General features: G+C 40.5%; 1 protein-coding gene across 5 annotated transcripts in view; it reads left to right on the top strand.

The window, feature by feature from the left end:
- The window catches only part of WDFY3 (WD repeat and FYVE domain containing 3), a 180,353-nt gene that overhangs the window by 84,061 nt on the left and 74,916 nt on the right, over window positions 1–21,376 (top strand). For 3 of the 5 annotated variants that reach the window (XM_074905926.1, XM_074905927.1, XM_074905924.1), the window contains exons 10-17: window positions 196–663; window positions 2,088–2,186; window positions 5,744–5,937; window positions 7,920–8,377; window positions 10,461–10,544; window positions 15,882–16,059; window positions 17,857–18,071; window positions 19,733–19,845. In XM_074905926.1, coding sequence (XP_074762027.1) covers window positions 196–663; window positions 2,088–2,186; window positions 5,744–5,937; window positions 7,920–8,377; window positions 10,461–10,544; window positions 15,882–16,059; window positions 17,857–18,071; window positions 19,733–19,845 — 1,809 coding nt within the window. Of the gene's footprint in view, window positions 1–195; window positions 664–2,087; window positions 2,187–5,743; window positions 5,938–7,919; window positions 8,378–10,460; window positions 10,545–15,881; window positions 16,060–17,856; window positions 18,072–19,732; window positions 19,850–21,376 lie in introns of all 5 variants that reach the window. The other 2 variants (XM_074905925.1, XM_074905929.1) reach the window with 2 other exon arrangements.

Below are 21,376 nucleotides of genomic sequence, written 5' to 3'. Positions count from 1 at the left end.
GCAATGTAAGTGATTGTGTAGAGGCTTTTTTGAAGAGTTATTTTTAATAAAAAATTGTATTGTATGTGACATACACTTATTTTATTCACACTTATTAAAATGCATGGAACATTATTAAGTGTGCTCATTGTTTATGATGATTAAGAACTTTCTCTTTCCTTTTTCCTCCCATCCCACTTTTGTTTCCCGATTTAGGTCACAGTGTGCGGAATATTCAGGCGTTTTCAGTCCTCCAGAATGCATTTTTGAGAGCAAAAACCAACTATCTAGCACAAATCATCCTTGATGCCATCACAAATATTTATATGGCGGACAATGCCAACTACTTCATTTTGGAATCGCAGCACACATTGTCTCAGTTTGCAGAGAAAATTCCTAAACTTCCAGAAGTGCAGACCAAATACTTTGAGATGCTGGAATTCGTCGTCTTCAGCTTGAATTACATACCCTGTAAAGAACTGATCAGTGTGAGCATCCTTTTAAAATCCAGCACTTCTTTTCAGTGTAGCATCATTGCCATGAAGACACTCCTTAAGTTCACCCGTCATGACTGCATCTTTAAGGATGTCTTCAGGGAAGTGGGACTTCTGGAGGTGATGGTAAATCTTCTTCATAAATATGCAGCCCTTCTGAAAGATCCCACTCAGGCACTGAATGATCAAGGTAGCGTGTGCCCTTCTGTTTTACTAATACGTGTCTTTTTTGTGGCTGGGAATGGTGGAGGCTAGCACTTAAGAGGAGGAACGATAGAGTCTGAACGTGTACCTCAAGGGCTGAGTTCTGCCGGGGACTGCTGTGCCATCCTAAAAGCTCATTGCAATTGCTTTTCTCTTAACATCCCGTGAGAAGCTGGAGGCAAGCTCTAATGAAAGATGCTGTATGAATGCACAGTAGTAGGAGTTCATATTTTCCTTTTCAAATATTTTTTTTGATGTGTTTGTTTAATGTTTGTTACTTAACGTGAAAAGAGCAAGCGGAGGAGCAATACACAGTATCTGTACGCTTCCTCACAAAGGGTACTTGTGCATTTCTTGTGTTTATCCCCAGCTTTGATACTATGGAGCACATGTCAGAGCTCTGAACAGGAGTATGTATTCAAGTTTGCAGTCTTTTTTATAAGTTTGGTCTACATTTTTCTAACAGTGGGTTTGTTTTTTTTTAAAAAAAATAGAAAATTAAAGAGTTCTCTCATCTCCAGGATTGAACATCTCAGAGATAAGCTACATAGCTGCTTAGCCTGTAAAGCAGGTGCTTCCAAGTGCTGTATCTGCATACATACACACACAGAGAAATTGTTTTTACATTCCTTATTCAAACTGCAATCAAGTTAGTGTGTCACTGACATTTTAAAATCATAATTGTTGGTTGTTTCACCTAGATTTACTGACTGAAGCTTCGTTAGCCAGAGGTAGCAGCTGACTAGTTAGAAAGCTTTGTGACCAGCAGCTTCATGGAAAAACACATCATTTGTCACGTTCTTGTAAATAAATAGACTGAATTGTTATCTGATTAGGGTGCTACCTGGGTGCACATGCTCTTATGTTGTACCTTGCTTCTTATCAGAGCCATTTGACAAAAAAGGTTTTTTTTCTGGAGTGTTACTCTGTTTAAAATGCCACTTGCAGTGTTGGTTTGTCTGTTACACCTGCAGAATCAGCGGCACATTTACTGTAATTAATGTGAATGTAGTTTTTTGCTTTTGTGTAGAATCTCTCTTTTCAAGTACTGGATACTGAAGAAGAACAGAACCTGTTAAGTCTCAGCTATGGTATGGTTTTGTAGCTTCAAGGAACAACAGTTGGGGATGTGAAACTACACATAGAGCTGCAGTGTCAGCCGCTGAGCTTAGAGTGCTCGGAAGATTCTGTTTCAGTTCTTGTCTTTATAAATTAAATGTTCAAACGATTCATAGTTAAGCTTCCTCAGGAATGCATGTCTAGACTAAATCTTAATTTGCTTTGGAATATAATTAGGCTGCATGTTCTCTGGAGAAGCAAAGAAAATAAGTGTTGGTGGAAATATCAAGAAGCATTGTAGAAAAGAGGGGGGTTTTTTAGTATGACTTTGGCTTCTGAAATTATTTTTAGGGGATTCAAGAAACAGTTCATTTGAGGACCAAAAGCAGCTGGCTTTATTGGTTATGGAGACCTTGACAGTACTACTACAAGGATCAAACACAAATGCAGGTAAGTAGAGAGACTGCTGTCAAAATATTTATAAAAAAGTAACTCAGAAAATCATGCCTGAAAGCAAAGTAGTCTCGACTTTCTATCTTTAGGCAAGTAATCAAACACACTGAAGTATACTTCTTCTCTTGCCAGGTTTTTCCAGAAATAGGCATCATAAGCTTGAGTGCATAAAATAAAAGTAGTACAAGATAGTGTTTCTTCTTGCGTTTCTTTGCTATTGTTTACCTGAAGGCAACCACCACACCCCATTACTTTCCGACAATACTATTATTTGTAGTAGGGCTTGTAACACAGATTGTATATTGAAAAATTTAAGCATATAATTAGGCATGTAGTTTGCTGTTGACAGTGTCACTTCTATTTAAATGTGATTAATAATGCTTGCATCTTCACTGAAAGATGGCTTTTCATTTTTAAAGGCATATTCCCAGTCAGTATGTATAAATAGGGCTCTGTTAGGAGTGTCCTTTTCTAAATCAGGCAGGTTTATATTGTGCCAAGACACAGTGACTTCTCAACAGACAGTATGTGTATCTAATATTAGTAAAAGCTGTCTCTGAGAGCTTGAAATAGCAGATTGAGAAAGAATTTTTAAATTCTCTTTGTCTGTTCTATTAGACAATGAAGAAAATGAGCAGGTGGGGTGAAACAGACACCACCCTGAGAAACCAGGATTTTTTTTTTTTCCTTTTTCTCAATTCTGACTGGTGTTTTCTCACTTCTGGTTTTGTTTTTGTTTTCATTTAAGTAGGAAAAACTACAACATGTGACAAATGCTTAAGGATGAAATCCTGGAAATTGTCCAGCTTGGTTGACAGCTCACTGTTTAAACATTAGTTCCTGGGCTAATGATGTAAAACTGGTGACTTGTTTCTTTTCTGCTTTTGCCCGGGCAAATTTTTTCATTTAAATTTCAGCCCAGTGTTGGAGTAACCGCCAGTGTTGTCTGTGCCATTTCAGTGTGACACTTGTTTTCAAGTTCTGCTGCATTTCAGCTTGTAGTTTCAAACCACTTTCAAAGATGGCTTTTGAATTCTGCCCATTGAGCATTTACAACATCTGCCACCTTGGCTTTGTCCACCTACTTGATAAGTAAGTCCTTCATTCCATCAGGAAAGGCGCCAGTCATGGCACTTGAGATAAACCCCAGTTGCATGCCCTTGTTCTGGGCAGTGGTGTTGCAGCAAAGCAGAGGTTCCTCCACACTGATGTTTCAATTAGTTATATTCAGTCTGTTGTGATTGTGTTTAGACCATTTTGTTGGGTTGCCTATGAGAAAGCTGCGGATGGCTTCAGCTTTGCTGAAGTTGAGATGTGTCTGCCACTTCCATTTTGTCCAAGCTACCTCTCCTGTCAATGGAAAGTTAAAAAACATGATCTTTAACTTACTAGATGAACTGTTCAGTGATGAACAAAGAAACAAGGGAATTAGGCTGAAATAAGGAGGCTTTAGAGAGGAACTGGTATAGATTACAGATGAATTGCGTGAATCAACTACACACTTGTACATTTATATATCTATTGGGTTTGGTTTTGCCATGTAAGAAAAGACAGAGTTAGAAACGAGTCAGAAAGGAGTGGCACAAAGGTATATGAGGCTTCCATACAAGGAGAAACCGGGGGGAAAAAAAAAACCCAAACCAAACAAACCCCAAACCAAAAAACCTCTGGATCGTTTGATTTCTACAGATGAATGAGAGAAGGTGGTGTAAGTATGTGATGATAACATCTGTGAAGGACTGGAAGTGCCTCATATTTCAGAAGTGGGAGGTCTTGGCTCACAGGACTGTACTGTGTCTATCTGTGTCACGTCAGGGCCTGTTGTGGTACCTGAGCCTTGCTCCGGTCACCTACGGGCTATGATCTGGTTGTGGTAGCCTCCACCTGACTCGTGACAAGTCCTTGGCTGCTGTTAAACAGCTTTCCTGACCTCACCTAGGGAGCTTGAAGCAGCCATCTCAACCTCATTGCTACTTCTGAGTACAGTCAGTCTCTGAGTATCCACCAGAGCAGCAGCAGAGGGTAGTGTAAAACACATCAGGACATGCCACAGATGTTGTTTCTGAGGACTCCTGGAGAGTTCAGGGGTCTCGTTGCTTCAGTCACTCTCCAAGTTCAGGAGTGTGACAGAGCTGTAGAGGAGCTAAGAAAGCATTTCTCAGACAAGTTGTGGCTGCTGTCTGTGCAGCGTGACTGGGATGTGAGCCCAGTGGCACTGTATCCAGAGGCAGGCAGAGGATTTAGCTCATCGCAGAGAGGCATAAAATCTGCATTATGCAGCTTTGCAGTGCTTCATACAACACTCAAATCTTGGTTTCTGATCTTAAACCAGTACCTCTGATAAGCTTTCCTGAATATTGCCTGACTGGACCAAATTTGCATGTCCAGACCCAGACAGGCTCACTGAATAGTTGAGAATGTAGATGGAGAGTGGGAAAAGTATGCACTATTACCTCAGTCTCTCTGAAAACAAGAGATCTGACCCCGGAGGAGATGCACTTTGCCTGTAAAGGGATGCAACCAACCCGTCTTAGGGCCTGAGGCCGCTCCTTTTGCCTCATCCAAGTCCGTATCTCATCCTAAGAACGTCAGAGAGAGCAGAAGGCAGGAAATCAGAAACGGGTAGTGGGACTAAGGTTTGTATGTGTAGGTTAAAGGGAATAAACACTGTCCTGACCTGGTTTGTTAATCCTGAACGTGGTTATTTAAGCTGCTCTTTTTAGTTGACGGTCACAGGAGATTGATCCCTTTTGATGCAGTAACATAGCACTGATCTGTTTTCATCTTCAGTAATTAAAGTAGGGCAGTACTCTAGGTGTTGACGCTGTGCTAAACTCACATGATGTGTGCCATATATATTCCAGTTTGGTTTTTGTGATGTTTTCAGAATCAGTTTTCATTTAATTTTCAGTTAATATTGCACATGTGTTCTTCTGAGTATGCAGTAAGCTTGAGAACTGTTGTTTGACTTCAGCTTTATCTCTACAGAGATAGGTCTTGCCACAAGAAAACTTCTGTAGAATCCTGCAGATCTTGTGGATAGACCGAATCACTTCTCAGCCAGTGCTCCTAGTTTGCCTGTCATGTCTAGAAGCAGCCTAGTTATATTTTTGGCAACGAACTAAATGTAATAGAGAGGCTATCCTTAACCAAACTGTATGTAGTCTTCACTAAAGATGGAGGGTTTGCTGTATTTTTTTCTTTGTTTCATCCTGCGACTCTTTGAGCTCTAGCATGAAAAGAATAACTACTGTTGGGATAACAGAATTATTGAGGAAGTTCTTAGAACTGCCCTGCAGCCTTGTACTCAACACCTTTAATGAAAAATATTGTCAGAAGAGTATCATTCATGTTCTATTTTTATTTGTGGTAGGAGAAGAAAACAGTAGTAAGTCATTAAACACCCATAGGGCTAAACCCCTGCCCATTCAATCTGTAGAAATGAAAATAAACACCTTTCATGTTTTGTTGTTGTCATTATTTGTTACTGTTTGTATTTTTCATACTCCTTATGCGCTTATTCTCTCCCCCCCCCCCCCCCCCTTTCTGAGTAGGTATTTTCAGGGAGTTTGGTGGTGCGAGATGCGTGCACAACATAGTAAAGTATCCGCAGTGCCGACAGCATGCCCTGATGATCATCCAGCAGCTGGTGTTATCACCTAGCGGAGAAGATGACATGGGCACTTTGTTGGGACTGATGCACTCGGCTCCACCTACAGAACTGCAGCTGAAAACCGACATCTTAAGGGTAAATGACGTACTGCTCGGGCCTCTTGCTTCTAAGCCACTGTTTTAAAAAAGAAAACTCTGAGAAGGGGATTGAATTGGATGGATGGTACTGAGCTACTGAATGTAGCTTGTCTCTGGAGTTGAAATGTGTACATTTGATGCATGGTTTTTATTTTCTTCCATCTGTCCATGGCAGGTTTCAGAATCAGAGATGAAGGCTAGAGAGTGAGTATGTGTTTTTAGCATCATGACTTGTAGTCAGCCTCAGTGGATAGGAAGTGAGGTTCTACGGATACAATAAACTTCCTCAGAGGAGTTAAAAATATTGAGAATACGTGGGGGGAAAAATGCAAGCATGTAAGATGTTTATTTTCAGCACTGGCTTGCATTTTCCTCTGGCAGACTTACTTTATTTTACCAATTTCTTAGTTATAAATGCTGAATTAATTCATATAAATGTAAATCCTCGTGACAGTAGTAGAAGATAAAGCCAAAGAACTTGCTTGCTTAGGGAAAATCATGGAAAGGTAGGAAAGTAAGGCTGCGAGTGGAGAAGGAAGAGAGAAGGCTCTCATTTTGTTTCTGTCGTATTAGGTTTTTTGGCTGCTAATCTAGACCCACAATTTCTTCTAAGAATAGCTAGTGTTATTTTTGTAAATTGACATAATACTGTTATTTTAGGGTAGAAAAGCTGAGGCAAGTAGTAATAAGTAAATGAGTCTTACCGGAGAGAACTCTGAGACATCTAGGTTTATCTCTGTTAAAAGGAGCTGTAATATTTCTCTGGCAGATGAGCAGCCTCCTATTACTGCAAAAGACGGAAAGGAAAGCTAGTAATAAAATGAGTCACTTGACATGTTTTGTCTGTCAGGGCCTTCAGTCATTTTCCAGCATGTCTCATTCACGATACTTAAGGGGAGAGAACGGATACTGCAGTTCCCCAGCGCGTTTAACATCCAAAGTCAGGATTTCTCTCCTTCCTCTGACCTCTTGTATTTGTCTTAACATTGGTGCTGTTTTCAGAAATTTTGGTTATGGAACTGACAGCTCAGAGTGGTGCAGTGATGTGTCTCCTACTGTTTATCCAGGTTTGGCAGGAAATGAGATACTGCCTTCAAAGGAAGGACAGTCCAACTATTTCACTGCCCATCTTCTGAGCACTTAAAAAAAACCCCAAACCAAAACAAATAAAAAGCGTGATTTTGAAGAAGTAAATTCTCAGTCATGAAAGATTCCCCCCTGCCCCCTCCCCAGCCTATTTTTCTGTATCAGTATCATTTTTCTGTTGTTTGCGATGCTTTGTGTAGAGACTTTTTCTTCTGTATTCTGTATTCACATGTGGGCCAACCTCCCCATGACACCTGGTGTTTTGGTTGGGTGGATGGGCTTCCCTACCTCCCGATTTCACAGATAAGTGATTATTATTCTCTAGTACCTAGATTCGTGTAGTTTCTGCTGTTTATATTGTGGCTTTGTATTTGTTCAGCGAGTAGGGTTTTATCCGTTTTTGTTTCTCTCAGGCTTATTTTTGAACAGCAATTTAAAAAATTTTCCTCCATTCAGAGATTTTATGGGTTTCATTATAGAGGAAGGCTAAAACTGAGTGGGGTTTTCAGGCTCGTTCTTTGCCGCTGCTGTTGAGTGCTGTTGTAGCTTCGTAGCTGCCAGGTGCTTATGCAGATTTTGGGTTCCATTCTAGGCTTGGTCAAGTCTTTTCTGTTGGTAGGTTTATTTACCTCCTTCATTTCTTATTTCTAAATTAGGGGCAATGCTTTACTTTTTTCCCCACTCTTTCTCTTCTTATTTTGTAAGCTCTTGAGGATGGAGACTCCTGCAGTACAAAGTTACTCTTTGGAGACTTCTGGCTTTATTCTGACAAATGACAGGAGGATTTTAGCATATCAAAACAAAAACGTTCCTACCTTTTTTCAAGCTGTTTGTAATGCTGCTGCTTTTTTTTTTTTTTTCTCTTCTTCTTTGTTTTGATTGTTTTGTCCATAGGCCCTACTCTCAGTGCTGAGAGAAAGTCACCGCACAAGAACTGTTTTTAGAAAAGTTGGTGGATTTGTGTATGTCACATCTTTACTCGTTGCTATGGAAAGATCTTTGTGCTCGCCACCTAAGAATGGCTGGGAGAAAGTAAACCAGAATCAAGTGTTTGAACTGCTTCACACTGTGTTCTGCACATTGACTGCAGCAATGCGCTACGAGCCAGCCAACTCTCATTTCTTCAAAACAGAGATCCAGTATGAAAAACTGGCAGATGCTGTTCGATTACTTGGCTGCTTCTCAGACTTGAGAAAAATAAGTCCCTTGAACGTCTTCCCTTCAAATACACAACTATTTCAAAGGCTTCTGGAGGATGACCTAATATCCCTGGATTCTGTGTCACCCACGCTAAGACACTGCAGCAAACTTTTTATTTACCTGTACAAGGTAGCAACAGATTCTTTTGACAGGTATGAACTTTGCCTTTTTCTTCCCTTCTTTTTTTTTCTCTTCCCGCCCTACCTGCCCCACCCCTCCCTGATGTTCCCCAAAATAGTTTTCTTCAAATATGTTCTCTGCAAGCTTTTATATTTCCAGTTTAATCTATTTCTTTGATCCTTCACTCTAGTGAGAGGAATATAAGGTGTCAACATGTGACCAAATATTGACTTAGGTTGCTGGTATTCTTCTGGGTACGCAGCATTGTCTCTGATGTTGAATGTTTGCCATGGGAGCAATGAAGATGTAGATGTCAGTTTATTTGATATGTTGAAGCAACCTGCTGGTTCGTAGGCACATTGTCTGGTTGCTTGATCATACAGAACTATCACATGTTTATGCTTTTGTTAAGTCAAATGAAAAATTGGTTGTTGAACATCACACCTCAACTTCACGTTTCCTTTGATATGGTACTTTATAGTATGTAACTAGATAACATCGTGACGAATTTAGAATCATGGAATCATTGAGTTTGAAAAAAACTCTTAAGATCGTTGAGTCCATCTGTAAACCTAACGCCACCACTAACCTGTGTCTATCCCACCCAATCACCCAGGCACCGCACCCACACGTCTTTTAAATACCTCCTGGGATGGTGACTCAGCCACTCCCCTGGGCAGCCTGTGCCAACGCTTGGTAACTCTTTTGGTGAATAAATTTTTCCTAATATCCACTCTAAACCTCCCCTGGTGCAGCTTGAGGCTGTTTCCTGTTATCACTTGTCACTTCGAAAGAGACTGACACTCACCTCACTACAACCTCCTTTCACGTAGTTGTAGAGAGTGATAGGGGCTCCCCTCAGCCTCCTTTTCTCCTTACTAAAAACATCCAGACTAGACATCTTTTTTTAGATAGATTGGCGTGTTATTTAAAGCTCTAGATAGTCTGTAGATGATTGGTTTTTAACTTTAACTTGGGAGACACTCCCAGATTTAAACAACTAAAATTTAAATTATACTTGAGATTTGAAATGAGTGGTAGTGTGTATCTTAAAGTTGTTTCAAAATGACAACAAAACTTACCAAAGCATGTTTTGAAGATTGGCTTGTCTCAAAGTAGTTTTTGGTACCTTAAATTATGGGCAAGAAGTAAAACACAGGCCTGAGCTTTGTATCTGGGACCTTGGAGCTCCTGCACCCCATCTATTTAATGCATGTGACCTTGTTTTAATAAGACAGGCCACCTAGTTAGTCAAACAGAGGGTTCTGATTTTTCCAAGTGTTGAAGATGTGGCTGTGTATTTTGAGATACTAATAGAGCTGCCAGTTAGTCACACTTTCTTAAAGTAAGTGACTACTTAAGTACGAACTTAATGGTTTTGTTAACGAACATTTTGCCTCCAAAGCAACAAATCTTTATGCTTTTCTTTTGGGTTTTTTTGGATAAAAACCAACAACAAACCAAGAAAAAAAAAACACAAAACAAACAGAAAACCAAGAGCCAAGTACAAAACCAGTTTACTTGATGTCATTTTAAAGTATTGTCAAAGCATTCAGATAGGGGGAGGAAAATGTGTATTGTGTTGCATGTGCTGTAGAAGTTACAACACTGCCTAACAGTAAACTGTGAGGAATCGGTGCGGTAAGTATATCCCATAGTGGTGTTGCATAAGCTACCTTATTAAGTTGCTTCTTTTTCTGCCATCATCTTCAGTGACTGCATTCTTCCTCCTCTATTAAATTTTCTGATCATCATTCTTCGTAAAGTTGACGTTAATTTGATTTCTTACCCATGTTGCTTATACTTCATTTACTCAGGCTTTACTTTTTCCTCTCAATTTCTACTATGTAACATTGGAAGATGTTCTGTTTTGGTGGTGTGGTCATACCAATAAACTTCTGTGGAATAATGAAGAAGCACTGCAGAGTCGTGCCACAGAACAAGTACAGGCTTTGCTTTGCGTGTTTGTGTTTCACGTCCTTTGTTGTCTGCTTTGTTTCTGAAGAATGGATCCTGGTAACAATTTCACTGGTGCTTTTGTAGAACTAACAAGCTTCTGGCCTCTGGTTTCTTCTCTAACCTCTCTGTCCTACCCCCTGTCTGTTTTGTCTGTAGTCGTGCAGAACAGATCCCTCCTTGCCTGACAAATGAGACTTCTCTCCCTTCTCCCTGGGGTACGCCAGCTTTGTCCAGGAAAAGGTACCGACCCTTCAAAGAGAAGTTGCTCTCGCTTCTGATTTCTCTCTCACTGTTGTGCTTCTTAGTTGGGGGGTGTGGGTTTCTCTCAAGTTTCTTTTTTTTTTTTCTGAGGTGTGCATTTTCACTTGTGTGTTTTCTGGAGAAAATAAATGTAAAGGTATGTTTCATAGTAAGTCCTAGGTAGTGAGGCTAATAGATGAGGTTAGAGATGCCTCCAGACTCCTGAAGCACTTCAAGTTAAGTTCGTGATTCAAAAATAAATAAGATCTAGTATAAGGGAGGTATCAATTGCACTCTCAGGAGCTGTTCAAAGTTCAGATTATGCTAGCAGATCAGTTAATATGGCAGGACTGCTTTTTCCTTGCCTAATTTTTCAAGAAAAGGCACTTTCAGTAGGAAGGTGGATGGCTCGTTAAGGTGCTCATTTGTTAGTCATTGCACAGAATCAAAAATCATGAACCTGTCAGTACTTGACTACCAAATGATATAGAGGTATGAGAAATTAAAAGGTTTGGAAAGAAAGCACAAATGGCACGATTCAGAAATCCTAGTCCTCACTTCCCCTCCCAAGCTACTAGTGTCTGGTAGCTTTCTTTTTTTCTTAAAAAAAAAAATAAAAAATTACAGATTCAACAATAGTGTGACTTAGAGGCCTCTGCAAATGATGAAAAGGAGATTTTTCCCAGAGCCCCCAGAGAAGGGGGCAGCTGTTCATTAACTGATGGTGTAGGTTAGGCAGGAATTTGCTTTTGAAGGCTGAAAAGACATCGGGTAGAGTATGGGTTATCTGAGGTGCAGGTGCCATGTGGGGAAAATAAGGTTATTCTTGCTTGGTGTACAGCTTAAAATATGCCATCAAGTTTCATGTTTGGAATGTAAAATATTTTGCAAAGGGAAGCAACCAAAGCTGCTTTTGGAAACTGCTTTGAAAGGAGCTGTTTGTGCTCGAGCAGGTTAGTAAAGAAAAGCCTTTTTCTGTCTTGCTGAGTGATGTTACCCAAGTCTTACCTGGGTGTTCTTGGACAAGGCCACTTTCCCAGTAATCCAGAACCTCTTAGATGGTCATTTCCTTTCTTGTCTTAACACTGAGGCATTTAGGAACAAACCAGTTCACAGAGAAAAATCTTAGCTGCCACACTTTTCCCCCTCTCCTTTACTATGAAGAAACTTGAAAGAAAACAGTGTTTCCTGTGGAGGCTTTTTACAGCTTCGACCCTGACATTAACCCTCTCGCATGATGGATTGCCCTTTCCTTTACTACATTTTGCTGTTCTCCCAGGCGTGGCTGCTCAGGTTCACTGAATTACTCAAACGAACAGATATGTGAAGGCTTGCACCAGAATACATGCAGTGCCTGCCAGACAGGAGCTGATTACAGGTTGTAATGAGAAAAGAGTGCCAGGTGGGTAGTTGCCACAGCCTGGTAATTAAAATGTAAATATATCTAGATATCAAGAGATATGTCAGGCTTCCTTAGTTTGTTTTTTTTGTAGTACTGAAAATGCAAGGAGTTATGTGAAACTGTGTGGTATAAGGCAAGATGAAGATTGGATAGTTTAAAAAGTCAGTATCCCTGTGGGGTGCTTTGGGCAATCCAGGTAACCACCAGTGTGGTAACGTGGGTACTTGCTGAGGTAAAGAGTGGCTTGACATGGGTCTTCACAAACCAAAAAGGCCTTTGGGTGATAGCACCTTGTGTAAGGCTCAAAGCAAAAGTGGACAGAAAGAATGATCATGCTGGCCTGGGTGGCTTTTCAGATCCTTTCTGTAAAAACATGTATTCAAGTAGAAAAATAGACAGGGCTAGGCTTTTCCAAAAGTCTGTTTGAGCAGCTGTCTGCTTTCTCACGGTTGTTCAGCATCATGTTTGTCATTCCTAGCGAATTCCGTGCCAGTAGCTGCAATCTTCCTACTTCGAAAAATAAGCAGCTTGAGTTTTGTAGTCCAATATTATTTGATTTTCTTTTTTCCTCTTTCTAAATGTCAATTACGGTCTGTCGAAGTTGACTGTTCCAAGAGATGTGTTTGCTCTTCTCTTATTGTTTTGTGTCTCCTTTATTTTGCTTCCCCAGGATCTCCCTTGTTGCTGTGGCCTGGCTTTCTGCCTTTTGACTCATAAGACAGGTGCCTGAGGGAATGTCCTGTGTAATTTGCCTAAAAGAGCGAGCAGGCACTGTGCACACGTATCATTCTTACCTCCGACAATAGGACAGCTCTGGTTTTGAGGCACGTAGCCTAGAACAGTTCTGGTGGCACAGATACGCTAATATTCTTTCTCAGACATGTCTGCCACCTCTCAAAGCTGTATTTCCCTGAGGAGTGGTGCTCTCCAAGTGTTATCCTTCCTGTACACAGAGCAGGTAGGGCTCCTCCAGCACATGTGTTGGGACAGGGGTGCATGGCTGTCCTCCCCCTTACTTGGAGTGTGTTGTTCTTCCACCCTTCCAGTGTCATTTCAGTCAAGAACTACAGCTTTGCCAGTTGTTCCATTGCTGTAAATTTTGGCAGAAAAAACCTTAATCTCGACAGGACATTCTCACTTTTTTTTTTTTTTTTTTTTTGAGAGAGGGATTTGCTTGGCCCTGACAGGGTGAAGTGGAGAATACAGTGTAGCTTTGACTGTAAAATACTTTCAGCCATTATTTTTACAAAGTTTGGAGGGCGATCGCTCTTGGGGAATGATAGGCAGAGGGTTTGTCTGCAATAAATTGTACTTATTTCTTTCCAGATGAAATGATTCTACAGTTCTCATCAAGAGTTGTACTTAATTATATGAGTTTGAATTTTTCTTCAGTTTTATTTATTTGATTAGACAGATCAATGTGTCATCTTCAGTACGCTGCCTTTTTCCATTGTCCATTTCTTCCTTTCTTCTCCCTTAAAGGGATCATGTAAAAATGTATAAGCATGGCTAAATTAATTTACTGCAGGTTCTGCATTGACCCATAGACCCATAACATTCAATGAATACTTTGGCAGGATTTTGTAGGATCTATTTTATTTTCCCTGCCTAGAGAAATCTTTTTGACCTGTTTTTTTGTTTCCCATTGTTTTGATAAAAATACTCCTTATATGGAAAAACTAAATATAGAAGATATTTTTAAATGAGGTGGAAAACTTTAGATGATGTATGCTTTAAGGACATAACTTTTATTTAGCTTGCTAACAGAAAAGTGAACTGCCTGGTCTTGACTGTATCCCCTTTTCAGTTTGTTGTCCATAATGTTGAAGTTTAGGCTGAGGCCAGGTTCACATGCTTGTCTGTGAATCAGGCTGAGCAATGGCTCAGGATTTTATTAGGCTCTCCCTGTATTAGTGTTAAAACCTCACAGTTTACCTGATGAGGTGAATGAGATAGTGAAGACCAGGATGCTTAGAAGTAAAATTTGTGCTTAAAAGTGGACGGAAGCTTGATCTTCAGGAATGTCTCGGGGAGTGGAATTTTGCTAGACTGAAGAGCATTCTTAAATACAAATGGGTATTTAGTTTTTAAACTGTATCCCGTAAAACTTACACTGAGACAGTCAAGGTGGCACTGGAAGGAGGTAGCAGTTTTCAGATGAAGAGCTCTGCTCTTAGGATGCATGAGAAAGACTTGCCCATGTTTCAGTCCCTGTGTTAAGACAGAGAAAAGGTTTGAGATGACACCTCTCTATGATAGTATTACTAGTTGTTATGCTGTTCTCAATTCCATCTAAAGCAAAGCTTTCTTTGACCTGCCAGATGTGTCAATCGGTGAGACTGTTAGAGAAGTTTAGGAAATTGTTGGTTAGAGAATTTCTGAAAACACTAGAAAAATTGATTTGGGCAGATTTTTTTTTCTTAGTGGTTGGTTACAGTAGAGTTGTCATGCTCTTTCATGTTTGCTGTAAGTATTAGCTCAGTGAGTAAAGCATCAGTAATTTCATCTTTCTTCAAAAACTCCCTTTTAAAAAGTGCTCTTGGATTGTTCAGATGCCAAGTTGTTGACCTGCCATGAGCCTTTTCAATAGGAGCACTTTTGTCAGAAATTCTTTATCGAGCCCACTTTCCAGCCAGTACAAGAAGATTGTGCTATACTTCCCAGCGTCCTGTCTTAGACCAAATAATCCATTGCCTCAGCCTTCCCCCACCAATGATGGTTTTTGCTGGGGTGTGTGTTTGAGATGCTGCCTTCAGAGTGTTTAGTACAGAATTGCACTTGCAACCTTCGTTATTTCTCACCTATGTCCTATTTTTACCAGGAGAAGAGATTTCCTAGCTGGAAGTGCCTAATGGGTGAGGCAGTGAGTCCGTGAGTGTTACTTCTGTTAGCATTAGAGGTGATGTAAATCTCTGTCACTGAGAACAGGAGAGAGGAAGTGCCTCGTTCAAGTGATTTGTTAGGAAGAGACCCATTTTTAGCTGGATTCACTTGTAAAACAGCAGGCAATATTTGATCTTCAAGGAAAAGTCTCACGTAGAGTTTGTTTTCTTTCTTCTTACAAATAAGTTTATATAATAAATACTGTGAGAATATGGGTGGGGTTGGTTGGGGTCTTTTCACTTTGTTTTTTTTATTTTTTGAAGGGGTTTGGAGTTGGTGTTTTTTTATTTTTTGTGGTTTTGTGGTGAGCGTGAGCCTTTCAGGCTATCTTTTTCTTCTAAAGCACCATCTTGAAAACATATAGTCAGTAAGCTGCTCATGCTGTTTGTGTGTTGAATTTGTGCTGCAAGAAGTATGGCATCAAGCTGATACCTCTGAGAATTTCAGTGAGAAACGTGTTTATAGCTCTCAGCACAAGTGATTGCTTCTAAGCCAGTGTGTCAGAGCCTCTTTTCCCTGGATCAGACTGAAGTAGCTTAATGTAAAACTAAATTGCCATAGCAGTCGTGAAGAGACTGAGAATATGTGGACTGCTGGCACAGGTGTACGAGACCAACTTTCTGTTCCTGTGGGCTGGTTAGAGATTGCCAAGGGTTTTGTGATCTGTGTTTTATGATCAGTTGTTAATGAAAAGCAAATGGGGAGAAACATATCCAAAGCTGAATTTGTTCCCCAGAACGGGAGCAGCGGTAGCTTGCATGCTGCTCCTGCTGTGTGCTGCCACCGCAGCTAGAAGGAAAAGAGGGAGGCAATAAAGGCAGCCTTTACGTTCTTCGAACTGCGTAGCACCTGAGGAAAGGACTTCAAGCATAGTCAAGAAATTGAATCCCTTCCAGGTTTTCTTTGGGGAAAGCACTTGGTCTGTTTAATTGAAGGAAGAGAAAGGAGAGGGCAGGAACCTCAGTAGGCCAGTTCAACTTTACAGGTCTTGGAAAAATGCAAAGCTCCTAAAAGATGGGTGTTGTAACCATGGGATGTTTTCTGTCCTGCAGGCACGCATATCATTCTGTTTCAACACCTCCTGTTTGCCCTCAGAAAAACATAGCTGATGTGAAACTCCAAACAGGACCCACATCTGTACAAAGCTCTGACGCAGTCATCATCCACCCTGGTGCTATGCTCGCCATGCTGGATCTTCTGGCCTCTGTTGGATCAGCTACACACCCAGAGGTAGGGAAGAAAATCTGCTGTCTTCAGCTTTGAGAGTGGCTGGGGAAAAGGATGGCTATGGGGAATAGGAAAAACGATGATGTCCTCTTGTTCCGTGCTGAGAAACTAATACGTTTCACAGGCTGAGTTGAGTAGCTGGTGTTGTAGAGGTCTGATAGAAATTGGTTTATTTCATAGGCTTTGTCTTGTTGGTCTCTTTCAAAATTCTGGCAACAATGTAAATTTAAAGAAATGTCTGAAGTGGCCATCAGATAAGTTTCCAAGCACTGTGATTAATTCATGTTTTCCCTGATGTAGCAGGTGTTAAAGCCTAGTATGAGGACAACACAGAATTAGGACACTGTAGCTTGGTGTATACGTGCTGTTTGAAATAGCTGGAATATGTTCTAGTTCCACAATTGTGCTGCCTGCTTTTATGATTACCAAACCAAAGCATCTGCTGATATATTTGTGTATATATATATTCTTATATATTTGTGTGTATATATATATTTGTATATAAAGGATTTGTTGGACATTTTTTGAAGTTGCTGAAGTATTTTTTGTTTGAGATGTCTTCCCTGAAGAACACTGTTTAATTAAAAAAAAATAATTCTGAAAGCTTACAGGAATTACTAGACTTGATTTCTCTTTCTTGACATCTACTGGTGATGAACGTGGCAACTTTCTATATTCAGTGCATTGATTTGGCAATTATGCTTCATATATTTTAAATTTTGTGGAGATGATGTTGTTGACGGGGAGCAGAATGGAGCCCCCATAGTCCAGGGGGAAATGGTTAGCACCCTGCTACACCACTTAGACACAAACAAGTCCATGAAGCTGGGTGGGATCCACCCAAGGGTACGGGGGAGCTGGTGGAAGTGCTTACCAAGCCACTTTCCATCGTTTATCAGCAGTCCTGGCTAACTGAGGAGCTCCCAGTTGCCCAGACGTCAGTAAATGTGACACCCAACTACAAGAATGGCCAGAAGGAGGATGTGGGGAACTACAGGCCTGTCAGTCTGACCTTGGTGCCAGGGAAGGTTATGGAGCAGATCATCTCGAGTGCCATCACATGGCACCCACAGGACAACCAGTTGGCCAGGCCCAGTCACCAGGGGTTTGTGAAAGGCAGGTCCTGCTTGACTAACCCGATCTCCTTCTAGGACAACATGACCTGTTCAGTGGATGAGGAAAAAGCTGTGAATGTTGTTTACCTTGACTTCAGTAGGGCCTTTGACACTGTTTCCCACAGCATTCTCCTGGCAAAACTGGCTGATCGAGGCTTAGATGGGTGCACTCTTCACTGGCTTAAACACTGGCTGATGGCCGGGCCCAGAGTGGTGGACATGGTTTAGCGGTGGACTTGGCAGTGTTGGGGGAACAGGTGGACTTGATCTTAAAGGTCTTTCCCAACCTAGATGATTCTATGACTCTGTGTGAAGTTTCTAGGAATAGCTTAGCAGTCACAAAAGTAAAAGTTCTTAGTACACTCTAAGCACGTAGAACTTGTAAACTGACTCACTTCTGCTGGTGAAAATGAGAGGTTAGTTTAACCATCCCTACCTGAATTGTTTTTCTTTACAATGGTGATGGCAATCCTTCCTATAACTCATTATCCTTTTTCATAAAGAGATGGAAGTGTCTCTTCACATGCAGATGTGAAGCGCACACACAGAGGCACATTAAGTGTAGGATGTTTTGTGTATTTATTGCTAATGGTAGTTTCCTTTTCGTTATTATACATAAGAGCTTTCTTTTAATTTGCCTTCACACTTTGCATCTTCTCAAGTTGCGTGCTTTTCATTTTTTCAGCACGCACTGGATCTCCAGCTGGCAGTGGCCAATATCCTCCAATCTCTAGTGCACACAGAGAGAAACCAGCAAGTCATGTGCGAAGCTGGGCTCCACGCACGGCTTCTACAGAGGTGCAGTGCTGCTCTGGCTGATGAGGACCACTCGCTGCATCCACCACTCCAAAGGATGTTTGAAAGGCTGGCCTCCCAGGCGCTGCAGCCCATGGTGCTGAGGTCAGAAAAATAACCATGAAGTCCAGCTGAGCTGCGCCCTGCGCTGTCCCTGCCTGGCTGTAAATGGCACGCATTGGTAGAGAGCATAAGTGACCTTGTGTGTGCTAGTGATCACGTTTTATTTCTCATCAAATAGGTTGTCTTGCTTCTGTTTATCAGCATTTAACCCTGGAGACACTGGGAGTTGGAGGGCAGGGTCGAAGTGTGGAGCGGGGAAAGCTGTTTGGTGTTTTTGACAGAGATTGTACTGAAGTGCTTGCTTTCTTCCTGCAAATTTTGAGAGGCTATCAAAAATGCCATTCCTGGCTAGGTGCTCAGGAAGAGAAAGCAACAAGGATGGATTCCTTGACTTTTCTGTGCAGTGTTAAATACCTCAGACTGGAAAAGCTTCCGGCCAGTGGTTTCCTTTAGCACTTTAGTTTGTGTGAAGGAAATGCAGGAAGGTGATGCAAGAGATGTCTAGGAAAAAAATCTGGGGCTGCATAGCTTAACAAAGGTTATCTTTCTGCATATTAATGCAAGTAGGTTTGTATATTTATAGCATATACATATACTATAAGTTATTTACTGTTATATACTACAGTATATTATAGTAGTTAGTAGTAGAAAAGCAAGCTTGAAAACTTTATGAGCATATTTTGAGGCATTTGTTAAACATCTACACAGCTGTACGATGGTTTGGATTGCTTGCTAGATTCTGGGGAGACCATCTTGCGGCCTTCCAGCAGAAAAAGGGGACTGACAAGAACAACCAAGAAAGACTTTTGGCCAGGGCCTGTAGCAACAGAACCAGAGGCAAGGGTTTAAACTGAGAGAGGGTGGATTTAGACTGGACGTAAGGAAGGCATTTTTTACCATGAGGGTAGTGAGGAGGATGGGTACCCCATCACTGGAAGTGTTCAGGGTCAGGTTGGATGGGGCTTTGAGCAACCAGATACAGGGGAAGGTGTCCCAGCCCACAGCTGAGAGGATACACTTAGATGATCTTTAAAGGTCCCTTCCAACCCAAACCTGTCATTCTGTAACCTCAGCTGGAATAAGGAATTTAATTGTATTATTTCCTAATAATACAATAATTCAGTACAGCCAGGACAGCTGCTCAGTTCATTCAGTGGCAGGTAGCTGTGTCAGAAATGATTCTGCAAGGAACATGCTTGCTGGTGGTCACTTTACAGAGACTTAGGCTTCCCTGAGTGTAGCTACTGATAGCCTAGGGAGTTGTACACATAGATACTACACTGTCTGTAGATACAGATGTTGATCGCTGTGAAATGGTCCCCCAGCCAAGTAGTTCACATGGGTAAAACAAAGCTGAGGTCACTTACTTCAGCCTGGGGTCTGCCTTTCCAGATGAGTTCAGCTTGCTGAACGTGTATCAGTGAGTGTCCTGATGTTCTACAGGATGCAGCAGCCGCCTGCCAAGTCTTTGGAATGAAGAGAAGGGACCTGGGAGCTTTATCAAAATGTCAACTTTTGAGAGCATGTGTTTGAAACTTGAATAGTTTTGAATGGATGAAATGTGTTTCTTAGTTTGTTTGGGTTTTTATTTAAAAGTTATGTTTATTACAAGTAATTATTTTTTAAAAATGGTATAGCTTTGGTGTCACTCTAGGGAAATAGATAGACAAAATTATTTATAAACTTTTAATTGTCTTTCTTAGGGAATTTTTGCGCTTGGGAAACCCTTTGAATTGTGGAGCTTGGGACAAGAAGCTGTTGAAGCAGTACCGGGTTCACAAACCCAGCTCGCTGAGCTTTGAACCAGAAATGAGAAGTAGGTGCTAAAGTGCTAGAAATTTGTGTAAAGAATGCTTCACTGACATCCTCTGATTGCATACTTACCTAAATTTGTAGATAAGCATCCATAAAAACCTCACTTTGCCCTGGCTTTGTATGAATGTGAAATCATAAGAACAGTGGGATTGGAAAAAGTCTTAAAAGCAGAGGGAATGTAGGATTTGTATTTTATATATGTCCAGTGAGGTAATTATTTTTTATTTTAGAACAGTGACTGTTAAATACAATAGTTTTGCTTTTTTGAGTAGATCCTGAGTTTGTAGTTACTTAACAATAAAAGGAAAAATATTTTTCTCAGATGCTTTGATGTGCACATCACTTGCCATTAGACCTATGTAGTGTCTCTCATGGGTTCAGTAAGGTGTCAGATAGAATCACTGAAATTACTACACGTAAGCATAATTTCAGCTAGCTCATCATTAGCATTGCTAGTAATAAGAAACATAAGAAAGAAGTAGGAAGAATTAAAAAAAAAAACCCACCACAGTTTACCTAATCTGGCAGAACCTCAATCTAATAGTTGTTTCTCCTATAAAGAGGTAGAATTTGGAGTTGGAATGCTCAGTTATTTAAAGTTCAGCAGTCCGCTTTTAACCATTCATTAATTTTTCACGGTAAATATTTACAATGGTTTTACTCATGGGTCACTTTCAGTAAGTTTTCTTTCCTAGTATATTAAAATGGAAATCTTTAATATTATGTGGTAAGCATGTGTTGAATTATGAGCACGTAGTAACTTAAAAGTTTTCAAGAAAAAGGACAGACATATCAGCTTTAAAAAAAAAAAAAAGTGGTGGGACACTGACAACATAATTTCAGTTTTAGTCCTGGAATTAACACTGGGGGAGTATTCACAGTGTATTTTGATATATTTTGATATGAGTACGCAGTGGAAATTTTCATGATACTTTGTTTGGTTTTCTGTCACTGAAGTTCATCCATTTGACAGAAAACTTCACATTCAATCAGCAGTTACACATCAGCTCTGATTTGCACAGTTACATCTGTTTTCCAGCCTTTCAGTGAATCGGTCTGATAAACTGCACTGAATACCTGTAAGCAGTGGGTTTCTCCAGCCGTTGTGAACCTCTGTTCTACATGTGCTCTTTCCTGTTACTGTCCATGAATTGTAGAGCTAAGGAATAACTGGTTGTATAGTACAGGAGAGTCTCAGGAAATGGTAATACAAAGAAATTATGGATACGTTTTCAAAGCACGTGGTATTTATTTCTGCGTGTCAATTCAGTTGTATGGCCAATTGTAACACATAGTTAAAAATACTTTAGTTGAAATGTTTGAATTATTTAAAAGGAGCTAGAAAGTATTCTGAATGGTACTGAATTACAGGCATTAAATAATGAAATTAAATAACTGAATTCATGTTATGTCATCATGTTCAGTACACTTAGAAAGCAGAGGGAAGGAAAGATTCAACTTATCTCTTGGCCGGCGCTGTATTTATTTATGTATATTTAATAGGGTATTATCCTTTTATTTTTAATAGGGTG

This window comes from Athene noctua, chromosome 4 (assembly GCF_965140245.1).
Source record: "Athene noctua chromosome 4, bAthNoc1.hap1.1, whole genome shotgun sequence".
NCBI lineage: Eukaryota > Metazoa > Chordata > Aves > Strigiformes > Strigidae > Athene > Athene noctua.
This window is presented reverse-complemented; position numbering and strand designations above follow the sequence as displayed.